General features: G+C 38.8%; 1 protein-coding gene across 1 annotated transcript in view; it reads right to left on the bottom strand.

Annotated features, from left to right (window-relative positions):
- The window catches only part of GTF2F2 (general transcription factor IIF subunit 2), a 151,095-nt gene that overhangs the window by 109,760 nt on the left and 16,454 nt on the right, over nt 1-24,881 (bottom strand). Inside the window, exons 3-4 of the mRNA XM_022574878.3 lie at nt 16,516-16,534; nt 15,151-15,295 (exon numbers count right to left, since the gene is read on the bottom strand). Coding sequence (XP_022430586.1) covers nt 15,151-15,295; nt 16,516-16,534 — 164 coding nt within the window. The remainder of the gene's footprint in view (nt 1-15,150; nt 15,296-16,515; nt 16,535-24,881) is intronic.

The following is a 24,881-nucleotide window of genomic DNA, read 5'->3' as shown; positions in this document are numbered from 1 at the left end:
CCAAGTCTCCTCACTCCGCGCCTCATCCTTCACACTCGCAAAGTTCCAAACCCATCATGCTCTCGCACCTCTGCACACGCTGTTTCCGAAGGCCACAGGCATGCTTTGCTTGCTCAAGTAGAACCCCAACTAATACTTCAGGTCTTAACTCCGGCTAGGTTCTCAGCGAAGCTTCTCTCACTCATCCAGGATAATCTGCTGCAGCTTCTCCCTTTTGCTCCCAGTAAACCACCCCCATTTCAGAAGCGAACTCTCTGAGGACAAGAACTGTGTGTCTTTCCAAAACATTTCGTTCTCAGGGCTTGGTATAACGATCTCATAGTAGGTGGTCAAATTATATCTCCTTAACCCACCTTGAGTTATTTATTTTTCCTATCAGAATTCTTGAGGGTCACGTGATAGTACTGCAAAAGTATTTTGTAAAAGCACTGTACAAATGATGGGTTTGTATAGGCTGTACTTATCTTTTAGACACTGAATCACAGTGCTTTTCATCCTAAATTATAGTTGGGAAATATAGACACCCTGTTAGTCTCTACTGTCGAATTTCTTAATTCCCTAACCATAAACTAAACGATTCCATCCCTAAGATGAATCTGACAACCTTCAGGAATATTAAGATTCCCACTCCAGGAATTTTTTCTTTTAATTTCCCCTAGGGACTTCTCTGGTGGCGCAGTGGTTAAGACTGCATGCTCCCAATGCAGGGGGTCTGGGTTCGATCTCTGGTCGGGGAACTAGATCCCACATGCATGCCTAAGAGTTCACATGCCACAACTAAGACCCAGGGCAACCAAATTAATTAAATTAAATAAATAAGTAAAGTTTAATATCCCCTAACCTCAGGTATAAAGGAAAATTTATAGTGTTTATTATTTGCCTCAGAGGTGCAAAATGAATAGTCAGGCAGGACCCCCCAATTCAGTTAAACCTGTTTCTTTCAAAGTTTTGTCTGGACGCCTAAAGCAAAAACTACAGAGCACATTATCATTCTGTCCTGTGTCCAAAGAGATACAACTTGGCTTCTTACTCATCTCTTCACTTCTTTCCTATTCTTTCAACGGCAGGAAGGACATGGATACAGAATAAGAAAACTGGCCTCTAGTTCTATTTCTCAAAGGCATTCAAAACAATTCTGCTACCTCAAAAAGAGAGACTGAAAAAAAAAAAAAGAGAGACTGGACTAAAATTAGGCAGTCTCAAATTGGGGCAGGTAAAAGAGTTACGTAAAACAACTGAGTAGTTAATAAGGAATAATGGTTACTATCCTGGCCCTCTGGAGAAGAAATGTCCTGCCTAAAAATCTCAATATTCACTAAAAACAAAACAGAAAGCTAGCCAAATAAAATACACCTGAAGGCTGGACTCAGTTTCTTACACCAGCAGTATTTTAGTAGCCATAACACACATAAATTTGTGAGTTATATTCGTGAGTTCCTTGCTGATCCTGATAATCTTTAAGCACTGCCTCTTCTACCTTTGAAATTTAACTCAAAAAAAAAAAAAAAAAAGGACCATGAGAGCCATGTTTTCCAAATTAAAGACATTATGGCTGGGAGATAGTTTCAACAAGCCAGAGTTTGCTGGTCCCTATTTTACTCTAAAAATGAACCAATATCTTTGAATGTCTTGTCCTAAAACATCTTTAGCCTAGTACTAAAACTCTACCTTCAGTCTATGACTTTTTATTCTCCCAATATACTCTCTTTTTTTTTTAATCGAATTGTATACTTTATTTATTTTTAATTAATTAATTAATTTTAATTTTTGGCTGTTTTGGGTCTTCCTTGCTGCGCATGGGCTTTCTTTAGCTGCGGCGAGCAGGGGACACCCTTCATTGCGGTGTGGGGGCCTCTCATTGTGGTTGCTTGTCCTGTTGCAGAGCACGGGCTCTTGGCGCACGGGCTTCAGTAACTGTGGCACATGGGCTCAGCAGTTGTGGCGCACGGGCTCAGCTGCTCCGCGGCACGTGGGATCTTCCCGGACCAGGGCTCGAACCCGTGCCCCCTGCATTGGCAGGCGGACTCTTAACCACTGTGCCACCAGGAAAGTCCTATACTCTCCTTTTAACTGTGCAGCAAAGCCACCATCCTTGAATGTCAGAGTTACAATACCTTTATTCGTAAACTAAGGTCTCTTCCAACCAATATCTCAATACCACTACCACCCCACACACATGTGCACACCCAACTCCTGTTCAGAAATGGTCTGGTTCATAAGGCATCTCCCTCTCCACTAATAATGTGAGAAGACTGCCATTTAAATAGCACTCCTTCTAATTCTGTAAATTCAGCCAATATGATTCCACTGGTTGAAGTATATACTATTCTCCAACGATGCATAAACTATGGGACAGACATAATCGTGTGCTGCAGAGTCATCCTCAGGTTCCCAATCAAATGTCATAATATCGTAACCCACAGGGTGAGCTTCTGGAGAAATCCAATCAAGACAAAAATAGTAAACCGTAACTCTACAGTTACTGTAATCTGCAGTTAGGGTGGGCCCTAATGCCACACGACTGGTGTCCCTTGGTCATAAAGAGACACACCAGCGGTGCATGCTCACAGAGGGATGACCATGTGAAGAGGCAGCAAGGGGGCACGCCAAGGAAAGAGGCCTCAGAAGAAGTCAAACCTGCCAGCACCTTAATCTTGGACTTCTAGCCTCCAGAACTGTGAGAACATAAACTTGTTGGGTAAGCCACTCCGTCTGTGATATTTTGTTACAGCAGCCCTAGCAAACTAATACAATGTGATTTAATACCTGCGATTAAAAATTTTTGAACAAACTAAAAGATGTGGTTGGATTTTTAGAAAAATGTGTTTTCTCCTTGTGCTTTGCTTTGTTAATAAAATTTGTACTGAAATATAACCTACGTTTAATAAAAGTATAGAAATCATAAGTTTCCAGCTTTGATGACTTTTCACAAAGTGAACACATTCATGTAACCACCACTCATATCAAAACAGAAAACACTGGTAGCTGTGCTTTCTGAATTCATGGATTCAAAACTGAATTTTCTATACTAATTGCTTACATATCTTGAGTAACTTTGTTTCCTTCCTAATACAGATTGTTTTTTATCTTTCAAGCATAGGTCTTATTGGACACAACCAGTATTGTTTAGAAATACTGCAATATCAGAAACATTAAACTTCTTAAGGACTAACATGTTAAAAAGAAACCAACCAGAGTCATGGTTCCATCATTTTATCTATCTATCTATCTATCTATTCTTCTTTTTTTAATGGGAAGAGACTGTGGTTATCTTTGTGAGACACACAGTCTGGGAAACTTATCACATAGGCTCCAATTAGTTTTTCTTTCTCCCACTTAACATCTATTAACATTTTCTTCCGACAAGACTTCAAGCAAGTAAATACTTTTGTGGAAAGTGAATGTCAGTTGAAGCAGTGATGCAGTTAATTTATTTGAATTACTTTTCATGAATTTTATAGTCTTGAAACGAAATTGTTTCCAACAAGTGATAGTTTTTTCAGCTAATGAGGAACCGTGTATTATTTTCCCCTTGCAACTGTCTTCCTGAGTAAATTATATTCTAATGGAAAAGTTCTACGGTTTTGAAGTAGTTATTTCAAAAAGCTGGAGAATACAGAGAAACTGCATAAATGAAAAACTAGATGCTGAAATCCAAAAAGATCAGAGGCAGTCTCTAAGAGAACTTTATTGGAATCATAACCACAGTTCATGGAGGGATTGGAGAAGTCCAGATGAAGAGAGGGGCAGGGATGAAAAAAGACAGGATTACCCTGGGGGACTGAGGGGAGACGGTGGTAAAAGCCCAGTGAAGGCAACAGCAGCGTGATCAGTCATCCTGATCACGGGTGCCAAGGTAATCCCTGTAAAGACATCATTTTCACTTTCTGAATAAAGGTAGGGCTATAGTTTACTATCTCTATCTTGGTTTGTATTCCTCCAGAAGCTGACTGAGACAAGGTTTTAAAGTTCAGGTAGTTTATTTGTAAGGTGATCCCAGGAAACACTGGAAGAGGATTGGGGAAAAGAGACAGGAAGAAGAAAGAAGTCAATAAAGAGCTGAGTCTAGAAAACGGGTACCAGTTGCATGCCACTGTGGACAACTGCAGAACTGCAGTTCTGCTGCAGAACTCTGCAAGACAGTGTAGGACACGTGCCCCGGGTCACCCCACCTGAGGGTTAAGGGAGCTGGGTATTTACCCACCAACTCCTTTCAGATATTGGTTGAGGGCCGCTCCCAGAGTGAGGGTTAATACCCTGACATTTCTGACCCGCCCTCCAGGCCAGCAGAGGAGCTGGCAACAGAGAAAGCTCTCAGGCAGAGATACAGATACTGGGATTTAGAAGCTGGCCAGTGTGCACAGAAATGGCAAGGGCTGAGGGACTCTGGGAGGGCACTGAGAGCATCTAGGGCATGTAGGTCACAGTTCCTAAACCAGGGGAATCTGTCCCTAACTTGGAAATGTAAGAAACATCACCCTTCACCTAGAAGATGCAGAAAAAGGACTGAGAACTGCTCTAAATCAATAGACATTTTCCTTTGCTAAACAGTAGAGGTGCTCTTCTCAAGAAATTGTTTAGCTATGATACATAACAAGTTACAAAGAAAAAATCTGCCAAATCCTCATAGTTATTAAGTTCTGCATAGTTATATAAAAGAAACCAAAGCTGTAAACGACCCTGGGTGGTGTGCTTTTTTTCTCTATGAGCAGAGAAGGCCGCAACTTCCAATCATAAAATATTCTCCAGAAAGGCTCTTTTAAAGAGAAGAGAAAAAAAATGTAAAAACAGTATGTCTGTAGAGTTTTCCCCTTCTTCTTTTGGAATAGCTAATGATACAATATAAGCAAGAAACTGAGGACTGATACACATACACATGGTTCTTACAATAAACTAAAAAACAGACTTCAGCTGAATTTCTTTTCAAACACAGTCTTTCAGAATACTCTGGCTCTCCATCAATGTTTCACCTCTGGCCAGGCCACAGCTGTCTATGTCTAACAGTTGGTAAGAACATGTAAGAATAAGGTTTTATTTAAGAACTTAAAAATGTTTATTAAGTCATTTTGCATTAAAGACATATGATTGACCTAACTTTCAAGAGGTTTATTTTAAACTTAAACTCAACTTAGATGAGATCGGTTTCTCTAGTCTTCTTGATCAATTTCTTTAATTTTCCAAGAAACTGATATTCTAAATTGAGGTCTGTACACAAATTGTATATGTCCCTATTGGTTTTTTTTGTTTTTTGTTTTGCTGTACATGGGCCTCTCACTGTTGTGGCCTCTCCCGTTGCGGAGCACAGGCTCCGGACGCGCAGGCTCAGCGGCCATGGCTCACGGGCCCAGCCGCTCCGCGGCATGTGGGATCTTCCCGGACCAGGGCATGAACCCGTGTCCCCTGCATCGGCAGGCGGACTCTCAACCACTGCGCCACCAGGGAAGCCCCCCTATTGTTTATATTGAGATAAACTAGTACTTCCCTACTCATAGTAACTATATTGAATTAAATAACATTTTTTAGTCCATTCATCATATAAATTCTTACACAGCTTCTATTTTATTGTTAACTTTTATTTTAAAAGCCCTCTATGCCTTTAGAGTTTGGTCATGTTGCGCTGACAACATTTTCTTCTTTCTAAATGTATCTATTTGTTAACTTTAACTTGCAATCTGAAAATAATCCATGACATTCGGTAAACACAGTTTAAGTATTTCCCTCTCCAACAATGTTACAAATTTGACATCAGTGCCTTGGTACAGCTCTAAAAATGATTTCCTATTCTGTCACTTCTTTGCCAGCCAAATTCCTGAAACGGTTCTGCAGAAAGACTGCTACATGCCTTCACAGTAATACAAATGACTTGATGAATTGTATTTTCTCCAGTGGTGCCTTCGTAAGTGGACATTGTAAGCTGTTAAATTGCAAACCACTGTGATTTCAGACAAAGTTGAACCACAAATCAGAAAACAGAATGTAAAGAGGAAAAAACATCAAGAAACATTGGAGTCTGAGCATTAAATAGTTTCCGCTGACTACATCTATGATGATATTTTGGAATTAATGTTCATTTTCTTAGGTACCATAATGGTACTGTGGTTATGTATTTTTTAGAAAGGAATCCTTATGGAGACATGTACTAAGAATTTAAAGATGGAATGATATGCTGTGTGAGATAAAATAACCTTGTGAGGTACAAAGGGCAGTGGCTGGGCTACAGCTGAAGCAAGACTGACCAAATGTTGATCCTCTGAAGTTGGATGACAGGCACATAAGTTTCACTATACTATTTCTCTACTTTGTATATGCTTAAAATTTTTTCCACAATGAAAAGTTAAGCTGCAGGCCAGAAGGGAGTAGCATGATAAGTTTAAAGTGATGAAAGGGAAAAACCTTTCAACACTTTAATTCTCTACCCAGCAAGGCTCTCATTCAGATTTGAGGGAGAAATCAAAAGCTTTACAGACAAGCAAAAGCTAAGACAATTCAGCACCATCAAACCAGCTTTACAACAAATGCTAAAGGAATCTCTGTAGGTGGGAAACACAGAGGTGAGAACAAAAGAGTAAGGGAAGAAAAAAGACCTACAAAAACAAACCCAAAACAATTAAGAAAATTGCAATAGGAAAATATATATCGATAATTACCTTAAATGTAAATGGATTAAATGCTCCAACCAAAAGTTAAGCTGTCTCAAGAGCAGTCTCCTAAAAGCACAGAAATTTCTTCTGATACAACAAAAGGAAGAAAAAAGGCAGAAGGAGGACGGGAAGGGGAAGAACAGGAGGAGAAGAACAAAAACCAACTACTGGGGAGGTGAACAGGTTCTGGTCACTCCTGTTGGCTCCGTCAAAAAAAAAAAAGGCATTTTTATTTTATAATTTAATCTGATCCGTAGTTATACCAAATAGCTTGTCCACTAAAAATAACAGCTTCTCTTACACTAGACAAGGGTTTCTCATCCTTGGCACTACTGACATTTGGGCTGGGTAATTCTGTGTTGCGAGGGGCTGTCCCTGTGCACAGCAGGATGTTTGGTGGCCTCCCCAATCACCAGATGCCAGGAACATGCAGCCAGTGTGACAGTCAAAAACGTCTCTGGATGCTGCCAAAGCAGCCCCCAGGTGGAAACCACTGCACTAGATAATACATAAACACAAATACCCACCTGGAAAGAGGCAGGTTAAAAACATATTGATAATCTGCAGACAGACAATGATCAGACAGATTATTTTTGTTTCTGCAGGGCAAACCCAATAGGGAATTTATGAAGGAATTGAGGTTTAGAATAAGTGAAGCTATATATCATTTTGATAAAATCACAGCGATAGGCCTTACAGAGGCTTAGGAGACAAAATGCAGCAGGGCAATGAGGGGTGCAAATATATATATGAAAAAAGCAAAATACCTTTTTATAAAAGTAATTTGTTCTTTATCACTGACAGCACGTTAAAAAAGCTGGGTGGGGACAGTACACAGCGTTTATTATATTATTCTACTTCAGTGTACGTTTGAAATGTTCCAAAATAAAAAGTTAATTTTTTTCCATTCTATTTCTCGCTTTCTTTTTTTTAATGGTGCCAATTACTCACAAAATTGATTTTGCACCTACACTCTGAAAACCACTAGAATGATGATTAAGGGCACAGGTCTACAAGCTGTACGTTGGTCAAATTATATCCTATGTAAACTCCATTTCTCTCATCAATAAAATAACAATAGTGCCTACCTCATAGGCTTGTTGTGTGAAATAAATAATTCCTGTAAATTGCTTAACATAGGGAACAAAATAAGTGTTCAACAGGTTACCTACTTCTGTTTAGCTATCACTGCTTAATGACAAGAAAGACATAAACCTTAGTAAAAAGTTCCTCAATTTTTCTAAACCAAATAGTTATGAGAATATAAAACGAGGCACTATGTGTCACAGCAAATGTAACCAAGAATATAGTCCAACTATAATTCAAAGATACATGCACCCCTATGTTCACAAAAGCACTATTCACAATAGCTAAGACATGGAGACAACCTAAATGTCCATCAACAGATGAATGGATAAAGATGATGTGGTACATATATACAATGGAATACTACTACTCACCATAAAAAAGAATGAAATAATGCCATTTGCAGCAACATGGATGGACTTAGAGATTATCACAGTCAGTGAAGTAGGTGAGACAGAGAAAGACAGATATCATATGATATCACTTATATGTGGAATCTAAAAATATAATACAAATGAACTTATTTACAAAACAGGAAGAGACTCAGAGACATAGAAAACAAATTTATGATTACCAAAAGGGAAAGGGTGTGAGGGAAAGACGGATTGGGAGTTTGGGGTTAGCAGATGCAAATCATTACATATAGAATTGATAAACAACAAGGTCCTACTGTATAGCACAGGGATAGTCAATATCCTGTGATAAACCTTAATGGAAAATAATTTTAAAAGGAATGTATATATATATATATAACTGAATCACTTTGCTGTACAGCAGAAATTAATGCAACATTATAAATCAACTATACTTCGGTTAAAAAAAAATCTCAGAGTCCCACTGCAATGGCAATTAGTAATATACAGATGGTGATAATTTATGCAACAGTATAATTCATGTAAAAGCAGTGATAAGAAAAAAATTCAAAAAAGAAAACAGCTGTAGTTTGAAAGCTATAAAGCACACACAGATACACATAAAGCTTAATTCAAACCAACTGACTCTCAACAAACAGGAGAAATGCACCAAGCATTATTATAATGTGTCCAGTGGTTAACCAAGTGTCACATCACACAGCACTGAACTAATCTGATTAGCAAAGAGAAAGTAGAAGAATCATCTGTGCCAAAATAAAAATATAATGAGCAAGAAATAAAGTAGGGAACAAAGGAATTTAATATTCAATTTTGAACCTCAAGTGTCCTAAGAAAAAGACTTAACTTTGAAGGAAGAAAATCTATCCTTTTGTCACTAACAAGCCATCTCACTTAAAAACACGCTAAAGAGTACCTTTAGAGTATTAGTAATTCTTAGGAGAAAATAAAGGAAAACAAACTATTTCAACACATATTTGCTTTAACAAGCCCATGTGCTATGTGCTCAGTCCTACAATAGACACTCTGGAGATAAGCATGAGCCACAGTCCCCTGCCCATAAGGTTTAATTCCGGGACAAAATGAGTAATACAAACGTTACTGCCATACAAGTCCAGATGAAGGAAGAATCAATCAAATCAAAAGGCTACAGCCATAAAGGGCAGAATGGTTATGACTGTAAAAGGCAAACAAATTCCTGCAGAGGAAAACAAGGGGAAAAGGAGAGGCAGCAGAGCCAGGAAGCTATAGTGAGAGAAGGGATTCCAGCAGATTGGACTAGAAGAGGGTAGAGAGGATGGGTGAAGTTTTCAGAGGATTCTGGATTAAGTGGTATTGAGAAATGTGTATGTGTGATGTCTACTATGGGCATGACCAAGTGGGCAACTGACTGAATGTGAGAGTTAGAGGAGGCCAAGAACTATCATGGCCAAGAGAACAGAAGAATGATGTTATCACTGACAGAAATATGGATACATAGAGAATAAAGGAATGTAGAAGTCAATTTGATTTCATAACTTCCGAGTTTCAGGTGATAAGAAATCCAAGTGGATTGTCTGTTAAGACAACTAAAGATGGGATGAACATCAGATGAGAAAATAGACCTTTGTCACTGCTGCCACACTGGTCCAAGTCTCTGTCATCTCTCCCTGGATTACTGCAATAGCCTCTAGCTGCTACCCTTGTCCTCATGGTCTCTTCTCAACTGGCCAGAGAGGGCCTTCAAAATGTAAGTCAGAGTATATCACTACACTGCTCAAAACCCCCCAGTGGCTCCCCATTTCACTCAGTAAAATCCAAAACCCTTATAATGGTTCACAAATCCCTTCATGATCTGCCACCGCCAACCCCCTTCCTCTCCAGCCTAATGGCCTCTTCCCCCCTGCCCATCGATTCTGCCCACACTGACTTCCTTGCTTCCCCTAGAACATTCCAGGCTTGCTCCCACCTTAGGGCAAATGTGTTCCCTCTGCCTTGAAAACTCCTAGCTGGATAACTAACTCCACAAGGCTACCCTCTGCCTCTTTCAAGACTTAGTTCAAATCCCACCTTCTCAATGAGCCCACATCTGACCACGCTATTTAAAATTTCAAGCCCCACCCTCAACCTAGTACTCCTGATCCCACTGCCTGCTTTTTTCCCAGAGAACTTACCACCTTCTAGGCTGCAATACAATTTACTTATTATGTTTACTATTTGTTGCTGTCTCCTCTTACTAAAATGTAAGCACTATGAAAGCTGAGATTTTGCTCACTGAAGTATCGCAGGCCTAAGTAAAAGAGGGCTTGCAAAAACTAGGTACAAATACCAATTTTTTTAATTAACAACAAGCTGCTGAAAAGGGGTCAAAGATAATGAAAACTGGGGCTTCTCTGGCGGCGCAGTGGTTAAGAATCCGCCCGCCAATGCAGGGGACACGAGTTCGAGCCCTGGTCCAGGAAGATCCCACATGCCGCGGAGCAACGAAGCCCGTGTGCCACAACTACTGAGCCTGTGCTCTAGAGCCCATGAGCCACAACTACTGAGCCTGCAAGCCACAACTACTGAAGCCCATGTGCCTAGAGCCCGTGCTCCACAAGAGGAGCCACCGCAATAAGAAGCCCACGCACCGCAACGAAGAGTAGCCCCTGCTCACCGCAACTAGAGAAAGCCCGCATGCAGCAATGAAGACCCAACGCAGCCAAAAATAAATAACTAAAATAAATAGATAAAAAAAAAAGATAATGAAAACTTGAGCAAAAAAGTCACCTTGTCTCTATCAGCTCCAAGCCTGCCCATTTCTTCCAATACTTTCTAACTCAGTAATGGTCTCACCATTCAACCAGATTCTCAAGTCAAAGAAGCTTGGAAACCATCCTAGACTTCTCACTCTTCCAGTCCCTGCCCAGTCAATTCATCACCAAAAGCTGTCAAACTTCCTCTAATATCTCTAGAACAGGAGCCCTCTTTTCCACTGCCACCGTACCAGTACAAAGATTTTCATCTCTAAACTAGACTATGAAATCTACAACTGAGCTTTTTCGCTTTGATCTAACCAGGACCATTGAACGGATTTTAGATGATGACAGAGTATGACAGGTAGCAAAAAGCTAAGTGAAGAATAGGATACTTGAAGGTGAGAGAAATAAATTTTATCTTCACTTTCTTCCCTCCTATTGATGTGCATTTATTCATGTATTTGAGGTCCAGCTCAAGTATTTTCTCCACTTTTGAAGCCTCTCCCAGTTCCTTCAGGCAAAGTACATACTCTTTTTTGTACGTAACTCTAACAGAGCACTTTCTGTAGCAATTATTTTTTCACATATCAGTTGCCCAACTGGACTCAGAGAGTCGAGTCTTATTCTAGCGTAGAGCCTAGCATCAAAAATATCTGTTGAACAACTTTTAGTCTAGAATTGGCAATTGTAAAATGAAAACATAAGTTTGAGCAAAGGTAGTGGTACAAAGGACAAAAGAAACAGAAGTTATCTGGTTACCAGAAAATAGATAAAAATACTAAACTGAAGACCCAAGGAAAAAAAAAAAAGGCCAAACACATGAGGCTTTTCCATGTAGATGAGGGTAGAGAGATAAGCTAATAGAGATCCCCATGGAAATATTTAATAGAGAAAATAGATTATCTGGAATTTCACGGAGAAATCTGGAGGTGGAAGAAGGGCTAATCCAAATGGCCCTTAAAAATGAAACCCATTCTCTGAGATAGGAATGCTCAACTAGAAACAAATGAATTGTGTTCATCAAATGCTCATAAAATGCAGATTGTTTTAATTAAGGAGAAAGCATTGTAAAACATATCATCAGGCCCCCTCTAACCCCATCACCCCAAAGACACTCAAATATGTAGAATTCAACCATTAGAAAAACTGGCTCAAAAGAGGTCTCTCAAAAACCGACAAAAGTATGTTAACTGAGAAAATAAAGCTATTAAAATTAAACTCAACACACTGAACTTAAGTGAAGGTCTAATCTTTTCTTATAAAATTCTGTTTTATAGACCTGGGCACTAGTAAAAAGAAATAAAGAGCCCAGAAAAGCAATTTTTTTAATAAGAAGGTACAGTTCTACGCTTGAGAGAAAAATGGAAAAATATTCAGGATAATGTCCACCTCCATGTATATTTCAATGTAAAATAAATGGCTTGCTCATTGTAAGATGACTCAGTCACTTACATTTTGGCAGGTTCATGACAAACCAAGCTAATACTAGAGTGGTGGCTCTTTAGCTTTTTTGGGTCCCAGATCCCTCTGAGACCCCAATGAAAGCTAGGGTCTTGTCCTGCAGAAAAACATGCAGATATACACTTAGCTAGCATTTTAAACATGTCACAGCAGTCACAGAGTCCCTGTTGTCTATTTATGGCTTCCCAGAGAGCCAAGGAACCCAGTTGTACAACTCGTACCTTAATGAGTAGAAATAGCAAATGACGCAAGGCTCGGAAAAGGAAATGAACCGTTAACGATTCTAGAGCATTTTTCCTGGTCCTCCAGGCAATTAAAAACACTGAACATAAAAATCTCTTCTGGTTGAATTTTATCAAGTGATATACACCCAGATATAGGTAAAATGCATGCACACACCTTAAAATACATTTGAAACCTAAAGTGTTTAAAAGTAAAATCTAATAGTAATAATAGTAATAACAGCTAATAGTTACTGAGCATGTACTATATACCAAGTATTATTCAAAGTGTTTTAAATATATTCATATTTATGCACTAATGTAAATAACTATTATCTGTATTTCATAAATAAGGAAATTAAGGCCTAAAAAGGTGCAAAGAGAGTTAAGGAACAATGACGTGAAACAGAAATGACTGAGATTAGGCAGCAAAGACCTCCCTTATAGTGTGCACCATCTAATAGCAACTTAGACCTGCACCTGTATTATCACAGTTCTACAAAGCAAGAACATATTGTACAAACTCCAGAAGAAGGATGACAATCTTGATCTTTTTCCATATTCCTGGCAAGATAATCCTTATAATACCATGTTCACTTTGGAGTACACTGTAACCAGAAATGTGAATACAAAATGTTCAAAAAGATCACAATGCTAACTAAAGGATTTACGAGATTAAAAATGAAAGATTAGTTTTGAGGACAACAAACCTTAGCTTTCTAAACCACTGTCTTCCGTATACGTACCAGCAATGAATCATGCTTTGGAAAAATTAGCAACTTGATAAGAGGTAAAAAATCTGAAATAGGGTACCTTTTTCTACCAAGGAAGCTCAAGTCTCCCTACCTCAAGCTTTTTTCCAGACTACTTCCTTTTTATCATCTTGGTGCCAACACCTCTTCTACTCCAGGGACAAACACAAAAGTAGAGAAAACCTCACAGGTTCAATAGGTCTTATTAAATCCCATCAGTTGCAAGGCTAATTCAGATTCCTTGGATGTGCCTATGCTATGCCCTGCACAATGCAGCATACAATAAATATTTGTTGAATGGTTGAATCTTCTCCAGGAGAAAATGCATACGTTTAACATTTTCTACTTCCCATAATATTACACTACAAATTATTATGGTAACAGAATAATGTAATAATACAAATCTTTTTTTAAATTCTATGTCCCAGGGGAAAAAAAATGACTAATTTTTTTGACATCAATTTATGCAGCTATTGGCAATCCAAGACACCACAAAAAATTTATCTGAGTACAGGTGACGCCTGAACAACATGGGTTTGAACTGCACAGGTCTACTTATATGTGGATTTTTCTCAATGGTAAATACTACAGTACTACACAATCTACAGTTGTTAAGTTTGAGCACACAGAACCACAGATATGGAGGAACCTTGGATACAGAGAGCCCACTGTAAATTACATGCGCATTTTCAACTCTGTGAGGGTTGCTGCCCTTAACCTTCCCATTTTTCAAGTATCAACTGTATACTCTATTTAAACAATAATGTTCTTAACATATTATAATTTCTTACAGCTTTCTTTTTTTTTAACATCTTATAGGAGTATAATTGCTTTACAATGGTGTGTTAGTTTCTGCTTTATAACAGTGAATCAGCTATAAATATACATATATCCCCATATCTCCTCCCTCTTGCGTCTCCCTCCCACCCCCCCATCCCACCCCTCTAGGTGGTCACAAAGCACCGAGCTGATCTCCCTGTGCTATGCGGCTGCTTCCCACTAGCTATCTATTTTACATTTGGTAGTATATATAAGTCCATGCCACTCTCTCACTTCGTCCCAGCTTACCCTTCCCCCTCCCCGTGTCCTCAATCTTACAGCTTTCTTTGTAATGTTTAATGAAAATACAACAAAACCATGGATGTTTTTCTTTTAAACAACCAATAAACTTTCTGAATCAGGTAAGAGAAATTAGTTCTGTTAAAGTGAGGTGGCCTGCTGCTTTACTAGTAATATGCTAAATTCAGTGAAGCTTAAAAACCAAGAAACAATGAAAATAAACATATACTCTTACATACGCCACAAAAAAAGTTCCCTTTATATTTAATTCACAAACTGAAACACCTGCTCTGATTTACTGAACTGTTAAAACATCTGAGAGCAAACACACAAAATTAAAAACTATACACAGTTTCTTAGAAGTTGATACCGATTAAAAGAAATTAATCCCTATGCATTAAAAAGTATAGAAAGCATACAAGAGCCAAAATATTCCCTCTATTTTGACTAAATATTCCCTAATATTCAGCAGTACTTTTTAAAACACAACTTATAGTTACTGAATATTAATTTACCAAAACAGGCAAGGATGACCTTATCTTGTCAAAACTCATAATACTGTTTCCTCAACATCCTAGAAGACAGCTTGATGCACCACACTCTTCCATCTGCTTTGTTCTATTTCTTCATGCCCCAAATGGAAATTAAACCCTTCCAGTAACAGCCAAAATTTCATCAGTCACAGGAAAGTACTTAGAGCAGAGAAGTAGTATGATATGAATAAGAGGTAGAAAGAACAATAGGTGGAACAGCCCTGGTAATGACCTTAGAGTATGCGCTGAGAGAGAAAATCTACACAACATGTACAGGAATTGCATTTAAATAATTCTCTTCCCACTTACCTGATGAGCTCTCGGTAAACACCGTTAATGTCTGTCCTCCAACACTTTGCAAGAGAAATGGATGTTCTCTAGGAGCACTGACTGAAGCTGGTTTCCCGCCAATATCATGAATGTTTGCAAGGTCCTCATTCAAAGTAAATGACACCTAGGAGACACATGAACCAGAGCTTATTACAATAGATTTTTGTATTCAAAGTATCTGTACAGAAATTCTAACTATAAATCAAATACTTTTTTAGTGTGAATCTTTTCCAGTCATTTTATTAAGCATTTTTTAAAAACTTCGTCAAAAAATTTTTAATAATTAGTCCCAATAAGAGAATCTATCCCCTTTTGTCAGAATAATGGGGCTAATCTACCATTATATAGACAGCTTTCAAATGTTTTCTCTGGTCTATGGCTGAAAAACTTCTATTTACAAAATAGAAATAAATTTTTTTTCCTAAGGTGTCTGAGGTCAAGGAAGAAACCATGTCTTGTTATATTTATACCCCTAAATAAATTAGATGAGTATTAGGTGGATGGATGGATGGATAGATTGACAGATAGATAGATAGATAGATAGACAGACAGATCTATCCATCCATTCATCCATCCATCTCCTAGCAAAATGCCTGGCACACAGAAGGAAAACAGTGTTTGCTGAATGACTGAACATTTTAAAAGTATTAAGAAAGCGACTGTACTTGAAGCAGGGGGAAGTGAGCTATTTACTCAGGAAGCTTAAACATTCCCATAAGCAGAGGATGTCTTTCTTTTTAGATCCAGTAACTGTATGAGTACTAGGTGCTGTTTTACTTTTGAATATTTCAACAAATACAACTAAATATTCGTAAGGATAACTCAATATTGAGGTTTAGAATCAAAAGACACAGTAGGTGTTCTTTCAAAATGATTTTTACCATATCTCCCCAAATTTTACATCAAAGGGATTTATAAACTTAACATACTGAACTCTTAACCATGTAGAAAGATTATGAAGTATTATTAAATATCTCTCTACTATGCGACAGGTACTGCAAATTATGTCCTGGACTTAATGGGTCAAAATCTAAAGCCTTCAAAAATCCAAATCAAATGCATTTGCCAAAGTGAAATAATGTTTAAAGTATTACTGAAACAATACTTTCATAGTACCAGAGAGGGGATATTTAGGTCAAAGTAGAAAAATGCTAAGCATGAACAACTAGAAAGGAGCCTATTCATTCACACAAGAGTGGCATTTATACTAGTATGTGTTCCTGACCAGCCACCAGCTTGATGTGGAGTTTTCCAGAACGCAAACACTACCCTCTCTTTACTATTACTAATGCATAGTAAAATAATCTAATGTTTTAAATAAAATTTCCATAGAAATAATCTTACCTCGGTCCTTCCTTGATTTCTGAAAGAGAGGAAAGAAAAAATTTTCAATTATTTAATTTCATATTTTTTTCAAATGTAAGCTAAGAACTAAAAGAAATAATGCTACTTCATATTTACATAAAAATATTACATTTACAGAGATTAACTAATATTTATCCTTGGCTCTCCTAAACTATTCTATTTGTAATCCTATAGGAAAAACAAATACGCATTAATCCCACATGAGTGTTTTAGATATTATGAGTTTGTGTCTCTTAACACTATTACAACCTGACCTAATAATATTTTATCCAAATAATGATCTTATTACAATTCTTATTTTCATTTCTGAGTATTTTAATTTATTAGTTATTTATTATTTTTGGCTGCGTTGGGTCTTCGTTGCTGCGCACGGGCTTTCTCTAGTTGCGGCGAGCGGGGGCTACTCTTCGTTGCGGTGTGCGGGCTTCTCATTGCGGTGGCTTCTCTTGCTGCGGAACACGGCTCTAGGCATGCTGGCTTCAGTAGTTGTGGCACATGAGCTTAGTAGTTGTGGCTTGTGGGTTCTAGAGCACAGGTTCAGGAGTTGTGGCGCACGGGCTTAGCTGCTCCACGGTATGTGGGATCTTCCCGGACCAGGGCTCGAACCCATGTCCCCTGCATTCACAGGCGGATTCTTAACCATTGCGCCACCAGAGTAGCCCTCTGAGTGTTTTTAGCATTCAGCAGCATGTGAATGGCATATTTAATACCAGATATATAGAACTTCAACAAATTTTACTATTTATTTTGTCTAGCTGAAGAAGTTTCACTTACCTAACAAAATCTTAAAGATCAAAAATTATTTTTAAATTACAAGCAATTTTCTCTGCTATAAAAATAATGTATGCCCATGTAGAAATAATTTTATTACAGACAACCCAAAAGTTTTAAATTAGCCAAGATTCTACTGTTAACATCTACTGTTATCCCCAGTAAATATCCTTCCATACGATTTTTAATTTATTTGAATTACATTTTAAAATTTTTCTTTTTCTTTTTTTTAATAAATATGGGATCAATGTACACCCTAATAATAGCCTAATTTAAAAAAAATCATGTATTAAATACCTGCAAAGTACTGAGTGGAAGGCCCCTATCCCCAGCCAGCAGAAGATATAAAAGCTAAATCCAGGGGCTTCCCTGGTGGCGCAGTGGTTGAGAGTCTGCCTGCCAATGCAGGAGACACGGGTTCGCGCCCTGGTCCGGGAAGATCCCACACGCCGCGGAGCGGCTGGGCCCGTGAGCCATGACCACGGAGCCTGTGCTCCACAACAGGAGAGGCCACAACAGTGAGAGGCCCGCATACCGCAAAAAAAAAAAAAAAAAGCTAAATCCATAACTATAAAGTGAGATAAATTTTAATTTTAATTAAGAGAGCCACAATGTGCTAGGATTAGGTGGGAGTACACCACTTCTTCCATTTTAAGAGTTGAGGACTGGCTCAACAAGAGGCAGCTTTTGAGCTATAGTATCAAACGTAAAACAGATAGCTAGTGGGAAGCAGCCGCATAGCACAGGGAGATCAGCTCGGTGCTTTGTGACCACCTAAAGGGGTGGGATACCTAGGGTGGGAGGGAGGGAGACGCAAGAGGGAAGAGATATGGGAACATATGTATATGGATAACTGATTCACTTTATTATAAAGTAGAAACTAACACACCATTGTAAAGCAATTATACTCCAATAAAGATGTTAAAAAAGAAAAAACAGTAAATAGCTAAGTGGGACTTTCCTGGCGGTCGAGTGGTTAAGACTCTGCACTTCCACTGCAGGGGACGCAGGTTTGATCCCAGGTCGGGGAAACTAAGATCCTGCATGCTTCGTGACAGGGCCAAAAAAAAAAAGCAAAGTAAATTGCTAAGCAAAGCCAGGAAAATGTGATCAGATTTGGCTGGGAGGGAAAGTACAAAATAAAGAATAGTAGGAGATGAACTATAAAGGAGAAATGGGGCCAGACCATATAAGATCTTGAATATCACAGCACAGAGCATGGACTTCACTCTTTAGGCAATGGAGAGCTACAAGCATTGTTTGAACCAAAGTATAACAAGTACAAAGACATGTTCCAAGAGACTGACATCAGAAAATATACATAGAATGGATATGAAGACCAGTTAGAAAACTACTAGTTCTCCATAACACCCGGCTGAGTTCCAACCTGTCTTCCTTCAGTGGTTCAGTCATTCACTGTCATTAAGTGTCTGCTATACATCCACTAGGTACTGTGACAAGTGCATGGTATAGTACGAGTATAGGTCTTTATCCTCAAGAAGGTCCCAGTCTAATGAAAAAAAAAACAGCTCCAATCCACGAACAACTACAAACAGGACAATAATTTCAAGACAGAGGTATAACAAACTGTCATGGAAATGCAGATATGAAAGCTAGGAAAAGATGAACTGAGTGGGGGATGAGATCAACAACAAGTGGCCATTCCAGGCTAAGAGAAGAATCCAACTAAACACCAGAAATGAGAAAGTATCCAGCATATTCCTTCTAACATCAGTGAACGGTAGGTTGGAGTCAAGTGGTAAAGTGCCTTTTAGGCCAGACTAAGGATTCCAGATTCTTACAGAGATTTGTTTACTGTATGAATTCCCAGTCTTTCATACATTAAAATACAATGTCAATCTTCTTTTTGTTGGGGAAGTACCTAGAAAAGAGGTGAAAAAAGTTTAAGATTTCACATAAAAATAATGAATTTCCAGCTTCTCTTACAGGACCGGAAGATCTGGCAACAATGTGCTCCCAGTTCGGCACGACAACAATCCCCTCAACATGCAGACAGTCAGGCACTGAATTCACTACAGTCCCTTCCCTATCTCTCCAGAACTTTCCTTCTAGAGGAACTGAATTTAGCTACCCTAAGAGAGAGGCACTGTAGGCAAAGCAAAGGGAAAGACACAGAAGGCACTCACGTAATGTTTACTGAATTGAACTGAGGTTAATGCAGAAACGCATATAAAAAGTAATGAAGGCCTGAACCAGACAGCTGTAGAATTCAAGGAGGAGTCTGGCCATCATCAAAAAATCTAGAAACAATAAATGCTGGAGTGGGTGTGGAGAAAAGGGACACTCTTGCACTGCTGGTGGGAATGTGAATTGGTACAGCCACTATGGAGAACAGTATGGAGGTTCCTTAAAAAACTACAAATAGAACTACCATATGACCCAGCAATCCCACTACTGGGCATATACCCTGAGAAAACCATAATTCAAAAAGAGTCAAGTACCAAAATGTTCATTGCAGCTCTATTTACAATAGCCCAGAGATGGAAACAACCTAAGTGGCCATCATCGGATGAATGGATAAAGAAGATGTGGCACATATATACAATGGAATATGACTCAGCCATAAGAAGAAACGAAATTGAGCTTTTTGTAATGAGGTGGATAGACCTAGAGTCTGTCATACAGACTGAAGTAAGTCAGAAAGAGAAAGACAAATACCGTATGCTAACACATATATATGGAATTTAAGGGAAAAAAATGTCATGAAGAACCTAGGGGTAAGACAGGAATAAAGACACAGACCTACTAGAGAATGGACTTGAGGATATGGGGAGGGGGAAGGGTAAGCTGTGACAAAGTGAGAGAGAGGCATGGACATATATACACTACCAAAAGTAAGGTAGATAGCTAGTGGGAAGCAGCCGCATAGCACAGGGAGACCAGCTCGGTGCTTTGTGACCGCCTAGAGGGGTGGGATAGGGAGGGTGGGAGACGCAAGAAGGAAGAGATATGGGAATATATGTATATGTATAACTGATTGACTTTGTTATAAAGCAGAAACTAACACACCATTGTAAAGCAATTATACTCCAATACAGATGTAAAAAAAAAAAACACTGATAGAAGAGGAAATGACTGAAAGTGGGCAGCAAAGGAAAAAGGATGGATTAAAGATCATGCTGCCATTTCCCGTCAGTGACTAGAAATCACCCAGATGCAATTAGGGAACACAGGAGGGGAGGTCAACTTCCTTTTCATATACAGTTGACCCTTGAACAATGCAGGGGTTAGGGCAGACGACACCCTCTATGTTCATGGTTCCATGTCCATGGATTCAACCAACAGCAAACGTGTGGAACTGTAGCATATGCTGACTGAAAAAAAACCATATAATCAGTGGACCTGTGCAGTTCAAACTCTTATTGTTCAAGGGACAACTGTATAATAATAGCACCTTAGTTGGAATGATAAGAGATTGATCAACTCTGGATGAGTTAATTTTCTAGAATAAATATTAACCCTTGAAAACTTAAAATTTATTTTAAAAGGATTATGTATTGCTTTGTCTTGGTATATGAATGTATGAAGTATACATGACCTTTTGTCATTCTACATTACAACTAAAATATACCCTTCCCATGATGATCTGTGGTCAAAGTTATAAACATCCACTATTGTAAAACACAGTAATGGCTTCAGAAATGGATGAAGTAAACACCTGGCCCACCCTTTCACTGAAAGTCTCATAATGTTTCTCGTTACTCTGAGTCTGTTTCTCAATACTCCACAGATACTTCTTTAGACCCCAACCTCGTTCCTCTTGCCTTTTTTAAAAAAATTAATGTCTTTCCTTTTTCTTACACTCTTAAAATACATCTTAGATTTGACACCAATGGGGCCAGACTTTTCACTAATCACTGATAACCAATAAATCACCTGCTTCTTCAGGATAAGAAAACCAACCAAATAATAATAATAATAACCCTGTGCTCCCACAGGATTTTTTGTGGGTTTTGTTTTGTTTCATTTTGAATTCCTAGTCATATGTCCCCTTCTTGAACAATATAGCTCAAAAACCAATAGGGGAGGCCAAGCAAGGTAGGCATCTGCAGAGTGGGTTGAGCAGAGCAGTCATAGCCCAAGTGGAAAGGAAGTGCCTGGGGTAGAGAGGGCAGGCCGGGGCAAGGTGCCAGAGCCCATGGGGTAAAGGAGGGCACCCCATAACGGAACAGCTCAACAAGAAATGGGTCAGAGCCTAGTGAGGCGAGGGCATCCACATGGAAGGACAGCCTGAAACAGGCTATTGGAGCCCTAGCAGGGGAAGGAGGCATGCCTTTGAGGAGAGGGCAGCCTCAGAACAGGGGGTGGAAGCCTAGAAGGGCTGAGGAGAGCATCCCTGTGGAGGGCAGCAAAGGTTAACAACAGCCTAACAAGGGTTGCTATAGCGCAAGGAGGGTGAGGAGGGCAATCACCAATGCGGGGAGAAGTGGGGGACTCTGAACAAGTAAGAACAAAGGCCTGAACAAATAAGTGAATATATTAAGAATAACAGGAACCAGGTTTCTCACTTTCAGAAAAGAGGTACGAATATGAAAAGGGAGGAAACTAGAACACACCCTGTGGCGCTGAACTGAAGCTGAGTATTGGTATAAATTCATGATCTTCAACACATGTAAATATAAAAATAAATGCAGACCTAGAGGTATGTGTGTGTACATACACAGCCACTTAGAGGGTCTGGGAGCAGCCATAAGCACCTGTGGTATCCAGAGCTTAGTTTCCAAATCCCATTTTCCTCTAGAGGAAACCAAGCTCTTTGGAGAAATGACTGACTCTAGGGCTCAGACAGAAATGTACAAGATGAGTCTAAAACATCTTTCCTTAACAAAAAGTAAGTGCTCAAAGAATGATGAAGACATGCCCAAAGTCTATGGGACTTACACTATTGAACTGTACACTTAAAAATGGTTAAGGTGGTAAATTTTATATGTATTCTTTACCACAATAAAGAAAACAAAGATCATGAGAGCCAGCTAGAAGGAGCTTCCATTGGCTAAACTTTGGACAATTTGAACATCAGAATAAATGATGATAAATTGAGTCTCTCCGTGTCTTTCTGTAAGGGCAGCACCAAGAACTGAACATAATGCTTGCACTGTGAACTAACCAGCAGAGGAAACAGTGGGATTATTATTCTACTTTGTTTTGATCAGCAATGTGTATCTGTACATATGTGTGTGTATTATATACGTATATATACGTATATGTGTGTGTATATATATATGTGCATTGATATACATATATGTTTTGCCACACTGCCCTTCAGAAAGTTTGTACTGATTTAAACTCCTATCAACAGTATAACACTGTTCTAAACTTACTCAATTTTTATAACAAAAAATTATCTCATTGATGTTTTTTATTTGCATATTTTCTGTTATTAGTGGGCTCCGATACGACCTTGGAAGTTAAGTGTGTTTAGAAATAAAACAAGAAATTAAACATCTCTGAAAGAAGCTGTATTAGCACAAACTGTATGACTGTCAGTAAAATAGGACACATATCAAACATTTTGAAAACTGAAGTTTGCTGAGGCAGGGTAGTAATGTAGAAAGGCTGGTTTTAAAATTAAACAAACTAAAGCAAAACTATAAACCAATTAAAATGCAGTACACATCGGATGTCCAAAGGTATAAGAATAGTCCAAGTACAGTGATTTAGGGACATGGCATGAATTGCTTGACGAAAATGGCCCAAATGTTACCAACTGTTAAAAGAAGCTGTTACTCTCATCTTATTCTGGACTCTCCTTTTTTCAGGTATTAAAAGAACCAAATTTGGGAAGAGCTGCATTCCCAGCAGCATGTGTTCCCCTCCCCTCTGCCTCTCTTGATTCCTTTACTCCACAGTGCCTGTCTCTGCTGGAATCAGCGTACACACCATGTATTTCTCCCTAGCTTCTGGCCTACTGCACAGCAAGCTGGTGCTGCTGCTTAACTCTGGGAGAGCTGACGGGGAGGGGAGGTGCCAGACATGATGCAGGGTCTACTGCCTGTACTCTGTGGTATGTGGGGCATGACAGCAGGTGAACACTTACGGAGTATTTTACATGCACTTAACCTATGAGGTATTAATACCATCTCCTTTTCACAGATGAGGAAACAGGGTAATAAGCAACTTCCCCAAAGTCACATAGCTGGGAAGTGACAAGGCCCGGATAAAGCCCAGAGCTGACTGACTCCTGAGTCCATACTCATTATCGGTATACCACACTGCTTTTTTAAAACCTTAGGTATTTTTCATTTTTTACCCAAATATACGTTTTTTCAACCACACAGATAACCCACCAAATGGCTAATCTGCCTCTAAGGATCAATAGTTGATCATACATCTTCTAGTTTTTAAAAATATTTGAAGACAGTTTCACTGGTTTGCCCTAAGTCTTCTCTTATTAAACAGCCATCATGCCTTCAAACGTTCCTCACAGGAAATTGATTTTAGTTTTCTCATTGTCCTAGTCTCACTCCACTGAATGAACTTATTTGTCCATGTCTCTAAGTGCAGCACTAAAAACTGAACACAGTGTTTGCTCTGGAAGCTCACTGGCAAAGAAGAGTGGGGTTATCATCCCACTTCATTCTAAACAACAATCATCTATTAATGGAGCCTTCTGTTTATAGCCACAAAACCTTGATGAGTCATATTTAGCTGAAATTAAAGTATTGATAACTTAGTCACAGGCACTGCTAAGCCACTCCTTGCTCATCCTACACTTGTTTAATAGTGAATCTAGTAATCAGTAAGAAGAATGAAAACTAAGTAAATTAGAAACATAAATAAGATAGCCAGTAGACCTACTCTAGAACAAGCTGTTTTCAAGCATTTCCATAGCAATCTTAGGATATCAACTACTAAAAATCTGTTCCCACCATTAAAAGCATATAGCTCTTCTACACGGCAAGATTATATTTCATGTTAGGTAGAAAATCTGCTAGATTTTTAATTTACATATAAAATACACATACACACATCTGTTAATATTAAGGGCAAACATACAGTTTATTGCCAAAACCAGGACACTCTGGAGAGTGAAAGAGGGGACACTATTAATAATTACACAGGAAAAATATGTAAACCAGCGCTGTAAAACATGTAAACTGGTCACGACCTAGGGATACGGCCTCCCTATGCATATTAGATGTAACTATGTAAAACATCTGCTTTAAACTAAGGACAAGCTTGAAATTTTCTTCCAAACAAAGGGTGATCAAGAAAAGGTGATCACAGCACACCCACTACTGTTTATTTAGCATGCTATCTTTAATATTTACCTTAGGGATGAAAGCAGTACTTAGCGCTTACATAGGTTTCCCTAGAGCTTGGCTCCTTTAACTCTGTTTCCCATACCAGCTCCCTCCTCCCCACACCAAAAGATTTTACATTCCTCAACTAGGTATTTTCTTCACACAGAGGTTTTCAGGAATGCAATATTCATGGTAGGGAAAGGTAGCGAATCTAAACTCAGAAGATTAAGTATCTGTCCAAAGTCTCACTGACAGTAAGTGACAGAGCTGGCACTGGAACCTGTTGGACTTTTCTTACCACTCAAAGGA

The sequence above is a fragment of the Delphinapterus leucas genome, chromosome 18 (assembly GCF_059928025.1).
Source record: "Delphinapterus leucas isolate spDelLeu-1000000601 "Yukka" chromosome 18, BTC_Dleu_Yukka2, whole genome shotgun sequence".
NCBI classification, from domain to species: Eukaryota; Metazoa; Chordata; class Mammalia; order Artiodactyla; family Monodontidae; genus Delphinapterus; species Delphinapterus leucas.
The sequence above is the reverse complement of the archived record's forward strand: the minus strand, read 5'-3'. Positions and strand labels throughout refer to the sequence as shown.